Source organism: Nelumbo nucifera, chromosome 6 (assembly GCF_055504915.1).
Source record: "Nelumbo nucifera cultivar China Antique chromosome 6, China Antique-T2T, whole genome shotgun sequence".
NCBI classification, from domain to species: domain Eukaryota; kingdom Viridiplantae; phylum Streptophyta; class Magnoliopsida; order Proteales; family Nelumbonaceae; genus Nelumbo; species Nelumbo nucifera.
In genome coordinates, this window is record NC_142654.1 from 59,492,633 (window position 1) to 59,501,225 (window position 8,593).

The following is an 8,593-nucleotide window of genomic DNA, read 5'->3' on the forward strand; positions in this document are numbered from 1 at the left end:
GTCCTAGGCGATGATGCCAATCCTGGAAAGAGGCTTTTTCTCCAACAAGTGCTTCAGCTGATTTTTCTCTGTCATCAATGGTTCCCGGGAACTGATAAAGTCCATCTCTATTGTGTCCTCTAAGTAAAATTCTCCCCCATACGATCCTTCAATAAAAAGAAATTCGGATGAAATTCAAATACTAGATTATTATCTCTTGTAAATTTGCTAACAGAGATCAAATTCTTCGTTCGAGCAGGAACATGATAAATATTTTCAGATTAAACTGATAATGATCATAATTTAATGAAGAAGAACCAATAATTTTAATTGTCAAACCTTCACCATCACCAACTTTCACTTGGTCCGTACCAAAAAATTCAGTCTTGTTCTATAAGTTATCAACATCTGGAGTCATGTGATGAGTTGCTCCACTATCAGGGTACCAAGTAGGATCGAAGTTAGTTGTTGAGCCATTGTAGGAAGACATAGCACTATGAAACACAATTATAGGATCTGGAGAAGTATGGTTCTGTTCTCCTTGGTACGAGAGGTCATACCGTTTGTAGCACTTGAGTGCACTGTGGCCAAGTTTGTTACATACATGGCAGATAATTGTATTACCTCTTCCTCGACCTTGTCCTCGTCTAAACTAAGTGCCACGCCCCATGCCTTTGCCGCAGCCATAGTTCCCTTTGTTATTCTGAAACTGAGAATTATTATTGCTATTCTTGCCATTGCTATTGCTATTTGCAGCTATATTAGCATTGGGAGATTCACTGGAAACATTATGCTGAACAAGCCAAGATTCATGGCTAAGCAGTAGGCCAAGAACATCAATGATGCCTAACTGATCAACATTAGTTCTATTAGTAATAGCAGTGATGAGAGATTCATATTCGCTTCCTAGTCTAGATAGGATGTGAAGAACAATGTCTTCCTTGATTACTGGTTCAGAAACAACAGACAGATTGTCTGCAATAGTTTTTGCTTTCTGAACATACTCACTTATGGACATTCTCACTTATGAACATATTGTCTGCAATAGATTCATAACTGCCGCCTTAGTTGTAGCACCCTAATCATGAAATGGAAGAAAATGATCTTTCTAGGGCACTCCAGACTTCGACTGTAGTAGACAGTCCAACAACTTGGGCTAATACACCCTCTGTCAGAGATGCAACAAGCCAACTTAAAACAAGTTGGTCCAATTGTACCCATGAAGAATAGTTTGGGTTAAGAATTTTCTTACTACCATCATTGGGATCTGGAATTTCCTCTAGTGGTGCCTTGACCGAACCATCAATCAAGCCCATCCATTTGTAGGCCCTGAGAACTGGCAGAAGTTGAGCCCTCCATAGAAGAAAATTTTCTCCATTTAGCTTGATGGTAAGATACGGAGAAATGTTGGGAATAGAATTCATGGCTATTGTAGTAGTCATGTTCTGAAGACCAAAAGAGTTAGAGCTCATAGCTTCAAACGAATCAACACTGTGAGATGCCATAGGCTCTAATACCAAGATAAAGTTGTAGAAGAGAGAAAGTAATAAATAAAAGAATGATTGTATTACTTGACTTGTCAACCAGGCTGAGATAGGTACAGTATATATACACAAAGATCAAAGAACAAATAAAGAAACTTAGAATAGGATAGGCAGTTGCATGTACAAAGATTTCTAATTAATTCTTGCTAATTAATTCTTCTTTCTAATTTAGTGGTTGCCAAATCTGTGTGAGAGCCTTCATTGGTAACTGGAGATCTATCATTGGCAACTGCTAAAGATCCTTTATTAGTAGCTGCTATTCTGGACTAAGAGCCTCCATTGGTAACTACCAGTCTTGTGGAGTTACCTTCTAGAGGTCTTTCCTTAATAAACACAACCTGCCCAGTCCACATCAGAGTAAGCATGAAGATCAAGACGAGAGCATGGTCCTAGAAGAATAGCATGTGTAGGAGTTGATTTCAAATAATGGAGAATTCGTTTCACCGCAGACCAATGATCTTTAGTGGGGTTTGCATATATTGAAAAGCTTTAGAAACATGTGAGAGTCAAGTATTGCAGAGCTACCACTACACTACAGTATAAAGTGGCATCAACAAGAGGAGCTGTAGATGAAACATATTACTTGGAGCTAGCAGACATAGGTGATGAGTTGGGGCTTGGCTTCATGCATTTGTGTGCACACTAGCAAGTCATGGAGATACTTGTGCTGTGGTAGATGCACTCCAATAGAAGATAGTGTGCTTTAACACCAAGAAAGTAGCTGAGAGGGCCTAAATCACAAAGAAAAATTTGAGAACCCAAATTAGTGACAATAGAATTAATGGCAATTGGATCAAAACTGATGATGATGATATCATCAATATAAATGAGCAAAAAGATAATGACACCATTTTTAAACCTATAGAAAAGGGGGACATCAACCTTAGAATCACAAAAGGCGAGCTAGAGAAAATAATCATGAAGATGATGAAACCAAGACCGAGTAGTATAAAGAGCGATTCAACTTGTAGACATGATTTGGAAATTGAGGATCAGAGAAGCCAATGGGCTAGCACATATAAATATCTTCTTGTAGCATACCAAAAGGAATGCATTGCTAATGTCAAATTGGTGAATACACCAACGATAGTTAACAGCAAGTGTGAGCACCAACCTAATTGTAGGAGGTTTAATTAATGACGGGGCTAATTCTCTCATCATAGTTGATGCTAGCCTTTTTAGTGAATCCTTTGGCTACAAGACGAGTCTTGAAGTGATCAATACTACCATTGGGTTTGCGCTTAACGTGAAATACCCACTTGTTGCTAATAATATTGTGATCAAAGGGAGCAAGTACCAAAATCCAGGTATTGTTCTTGAAAAGCACTTGATATTCTTCCAATATAGCAAGCCTCCACCTCGGGTCTCGATTGTCCTAGGTGTAAGAGGTGGGTTTGGTTTTAGGTAGTGGGCTAGTGAGGAAAGCATAGCAAGGATTGGGTTTATGGATGCCAACATGGGCACGGGTAACCATAGGATTAAGGTTGCAACTTGGGTCGGGTTGGCTCCAACCTAACCTGAAAAAGTCGGGTTGGGTTGGGTCGGGTTGATACTTGGGTTAGGGTTAAGGTTGAAATTCATGAACCCGACTTTACTTCGGATTGGGTTAGGGTTGACCCCTTAGGCAACCCAACCCAACCCGAACCAGACTATATAGTACATGTCATATATAAATGTGTGCTATATATGATATATCATACACTGATTTGTTTGGATGCATGATAGTGTATAGCCCCCACCACATACTATCATGTCTTTCTTTTAAGATAATCACTTCACTTGATCCTAATCGGAAAAGTTAAAACCTTAATAACATATTTTATGTTTTTTAATATTTTATTCTTCATTTTCTCAATGTTGTTTGATGCCCATAGCTTGCAGCCCATAAAAGATCTATCATAGATCATAACTCATAATAAACAATAGTCATTTCAAATAACACTTATTTTTTCTGAAATTTCTACTAAAAGAACTAATAAAAACATCAACAAACAAATGCTAATAAAACATAGGATTAATATATGTAGTGAAAGTTGAATTAAGATCTGAGGTTGAGAAGTTCTATGCGATTTTAAGGGATGGGAAGAAGGTTGGGTTGGGCCCAACCTGAGCCTAGCCCAACCCAAAGTTGACTTCAGGTTGGGCTGGGTTGGTTTAGGGTTGAAAGAATTGAGTTAGATTTAGGGTTAGGTTTGGGTAGGTTGGGTTGAGAGCTTAGAACTTAGGGTTGGGTTAGGGCTGGCCTCAATCCGACCTAACCCGGCTAGACTTGCAGCCCTACATAGGATGACACTATTGAATAGGAGAGGGAGGTGTAGATGAAGGTTTAGGTTCAGATGTTATATCAAGTTGGTGGGGATGAGTTGGTTCTGAACAGGATGCAGGTTCTGTAGGGAAGAGACAAGGTGGGTTAGGGTGTCAGGTGGGCGATAAACAATGGGTGGAGGGCCAAGTATTGATGGATGAATGTTATCAGAAGGTGGAGGGTTGAGAGGATCACAAAAGGGGAAGTCACGTTCATTAAATGTGATATTTCGGGAGATGTAGGTGCGACCTGAGGGGAGATGAAGGCATTTATAGCCTTTGTGAGAAGAGGAATAACCCATAAACACAACGAACTTATCTAAAATCCATCTTGTGAGAGTTCCATGGCCAAATGTGAGGGTAGCAAGAACAACCAAAAATCCAAAAAATCTTATGATTAGGTCTAGTGTTAAATAATTTCTCAACTGGTGAAACCATGTTAAGAACCGGTGAGGGAAGCTGATTAATTAGATATACTGTTGTAGAGAATGCATCCGGTCAATAAGCCGATTAATTAGATCCAACACATGTTTGGTGATGTGTGGAATAGGATGGCCCAGTCTCTGATGCCACAAAGAGGGATGTGCTCGTTCACCAACTATGAGGTACTTGAAATTGATAGAGACCGTTCTTAACTAGACCCTGAAAGAGTATGGTTTTCGAGGTCTTGTTCTTCACAATGAATCCGTGATAGTCAAATTCAAATATAGCATTATGATCTTGGTAGAATTGAGAAACAGATAAAAGATTGCAAGTGATAGTGGAACATGAAGAACATCACGAAGAGAATATAAACCTTGAGAAAAAGGAAGAAATGATGAACCGATATGCGAAATGGGCAAACCTACTCCATTGCCAACAATGATTTGATTTGCTCCTATGTAATTATCATAGATATGAAGCTTGTTCAGATCTGAAGTATTGTGATTAGTGGCTCGAGAGCTTGGGTGCCGATTCGGATCAAAGGAAGGAGAGGAGTTTGCAGCCATGAGTGTAGATCCTTTTGTATTATTGCGAGGAGATCCCAATAGAACAAGCAATCTTCTGCAAGTTCAGGCAGAGTGACCTAGAATGTTGTAGATCTTACAAATAATAGATTTATATGGACGAGGATAATTGTTGTATTTTCTACTATTGTTATGCTCAAGTTGACTATTGGAGTGACCTTTGTAGTTGGGAGGACTGAAGAATTGGGACTGCTTACCTTTGTCATAAGAATTTTGATTATTGTTGTTGTAACTAGAGATATTACCTTGTAGCTTCTTGTAGGGTCTATTGGCTACATTGGCAGAAATAGTGGACTAAGTATAACGTTCAAGCCGCTTCTCAAAGGTGAGAAGCATGCTTTGTACCTCTATAGTCGAGAGATCATCAAGTCGAGCTACCACAAATGGGCCATATTCTTGACCAAGAAGATAATGGACTAGATCAATCTCATCTACTATGTAACTTGCATAGTAGGTAATGCATCAGAAAGCCCTTTCTCCTTTATATATAACCTATCATGGAGATAAACTCATGTTTGATGTGAGTTAGCTATAACTTGAGACCATATATATGGGATTTGTTGGAGGATGAGAAAAGTCTTATAAGAGTCATCTAAACAAAAGGAATTGTAGTCCACAACTTGGACTAATACTAGTTCGATAAGGGATGAGAGCATCTAACTCAGGATGAGTTGATCCTGCTCTTGTGAAGTAGTATATGTAGGGTTAATAGATTGGTCTCCTTCAAGATGTTCCAGTGGGTATGGAAACGAACCATCAATATAGCTAATGAGACGATGTTCCCCTCAATGTAGTTGTCTCTGGTCAACCGAACTATAATGGAGATTGTAAAAGTTTCAAGAGTGATGGTGGATTGGGAGTAAGAAAGGGTTTGAGTACCATGAACAGTTTGAGAAGAAACTGAGGTGGAAGCCGTAGATAACATGAGTCAATGGCTTTGATACCAAATCAGATATTTGGGATTGAATCAATTGGATCTCTCACTTTGTGCAGAGAGTCCTCTATATTTATATAACAAACTGATTTAGTTACATAATAATTCTATCTAAGAAAAGTTACAGGTTTGAATATTTGGATTTACAACAATCTGGATGGATAAGCATTCACGTGCCATGCAGATTAGAATTGACTCCAACAGTATGCCATGGGTGCCCTACCATGGTCATCACCCAATGGCTCAAATATAGAAAAAGTTCATTGTAGGTACATGATGGTCACCTAGACCATCAGAGCACAGAAAGTGTTAAACCAATACTACACAAATGCCATAGATGAGTCTATAACTCATCGGACATCTGTGATGAACTCAAAACCCGCGTAGTCATGCAATGAGCTTATGACCCGAAATGAGCTACGATGAGCTCAAGACCCGCACGGATCTATGATGAGCTTAAACTCATCACACATCCATGACGAGTGTAAGTTCATCGCAGGTTAGAAATAGGCCAAAGGAATACATGCGTCACTGACAATGCATGTGACGGGATGCTTCGAAGGATTAAAGAAGACACACAAGATAAGTAGTGACGTCCATCCGCGCCACGTCGGTTTAAGAGGATCACGAAAGGAAGTAGCACACGAGTATTATGAGAATCTTTAGACGAAAGGAAAGCTCGTCCTTGAGATATCTCATAAAACATGTGGCGAAACCTTAGCAGTGTTCCTTGACAACTAACACCAAATCCAAGATTCCCTTTCCTAATGGAAATCAAACACTTTTAGCTCATTTCTTTTGGGACCTTGGGATCTTTCCCTATTAATAGGAGGTCCAACTCATAACGAAATGATCATTCTATCACTTCATTCGCCCTAGCCTTTGGCCTACCTCCTACTCCTAACTTTCCTTTGTCCTTCAAGGAGACCCCCATACATAGCCTTACATCCTTACTCACATTCACAATTTTCTTTTGTTATTTAGTTTTTCCAATCAACTAGTGATAAATGGGTTGGTGAGTGCAAGTTGGTTTGGAGTGGTGGGTTATGTACCTATTCAGGCTTTATGCAAATGGATAAGGTGGGGGACAAAATAATAAGGGAATGCATTATTTTTTTGGGTAAGTTGCATATTAGTATCATGTACTTTAGGGCTAGCTAGTCTCATTTTAGTATCTAAGCTTCAAAATGTGCCACTATAATATCTGAACTTCTGGAAACTGATAATTTAATAATAATTGTTAGCAATTCATTAGTTATTTATATCACGTGATGACATGTGCGACTTAATTTTTAAATGCCAAAAGTACCCTTTTTAATATTTTTGAGACCATTTTACTTTGGTTGTCTTTCCCTACAAGAGTTACTCGTCTTCTTCGACACTAGGGCAGGCTAAACCCACCTTTGTTATGAGTTGAATAACTGAAATAAAGTACAACGACAATGGTCTAAATCCCTCTTCTCTGGAAATGATGTCATTTTTTTTTGCCAATGTTTTTCTATGTATTTTTTTTGTAAGAAGCACTTTTTCTTTGGTAGAAGGATTTGGACATAAAAACCTAAGTGCTATTTATGTCCTTGTACATTCCATCTAACATCAGTTAACGATTTTGGACTAAACTAGCAATTTTCAAGAGTTTGGGTACTATATTGGCACGTTTTGAAGCTCAGGTACTAAAGTGAGACTAACCCCAAAATATAGGGTAGTAATCTGCAATTTACCCTATTTTTAATATATATTTAATATAAATTGTTTTTATATTTGTAAATATGCATATTTACTGATGCTATCCAAATCGAGGTGGATGCACAACAAACAAAGTCCTACCAACTTAGACGAGCCAAGGTGGAAGGAAGAGGTTCTGCAACGAGCACAATCTACAACCAAAGTGTGGTCAGAGGTCCCAAGAAGGATGAGAGGTCCCAAGCAAAATCTCCGATGTTCAAATTAGTAAGGGATGAGAAGGTTGGTCGGACTGAACTGTTAAGGGCGAGTTTTCCAGGCTAAGGAGGGGAGAAGAGATTGGAGAAATTATACCTTGAGGGGAGATGCCTTTAAATAGCCGAGTGCTGTGGTGCATTCAGACATATCCCTTGTGGGGTAGAGGGGAGGAAACCACCCGCTGAGGTCTTCGAATGGTCCCATGTTCCTCGGTGGGGACGCTAATTGGTGAGAGAGATGGTGCATCACGCTCCCATCTGAGGTTTTCACCTATTGATAGGCTTGCCAACTTCGGTGTGTGTTGTGCTGGCTTGCTAACATGGCCCAAAGAGGTTGGGCGGTTCCGAGATCTAGTAATAGCCACATGGTTCTGCTTCACTTCTAACCCATGTCTTAGCTAATAATTATTGATTTGATGAACAACTTATTGACCTAGGTGGTCGAATCATTGATCCATTTGACTTAGACAAAATGACCAAACTGAGTGATCGAATGAATCATTCATTTGAACCAAACAATCAAACCGTTATCCTAAAAACTGGTGGCGAAAATGATTCCAATTTTGAATCAATTTTTAAAGCATTGCTTTTGCGAGCTACGTTGTTCCACGCTAGTCATAAAGTGGTTATGATTGGCCCCACATCTTGTAAACAAATTACAAATTTTGAGATAAACTGTAAAATCATCATGTAGATGCCAATCTTTTGCTAACAGTTGTTATGGGTTTGGATTTGGGGATGAGCTACTCCACGTCTTGTAGCCGCAGTCCCCATGGAGCCCAAACGAAGGGGAAAAAATGGGTAATTGGGGTTTGTAGCTCAGTTTTCTCCACAAGGACGTCGCGATAGTCCGGATATAAATAAAATAACAGAATAAAAGAATAA

At 39.2% G+C, this 8,593-nt stretch overlaps 1 protein-coding gene across 1 annotated transcript; it reads right to left on the reverse strand.

Moving 5' to 3' along the window:
- Positions 1-1,061: 1,061 nt before the first annotated feature.
- On the reverse strand, positions 1,062-1,484 carry LOC148791096 (uncharacterized). Its single transcript, XM_088890391.1, has one exon. The coding sequence runs from the start codon at positions 1,482-1,484 to the stop codon at positions 1,062-1,064; it is 423 nt and encodes a 140-aa protein (XP_088746517.1).
- Positions 1,485-8,593: the final 7,109 nt, after the last annotated feature.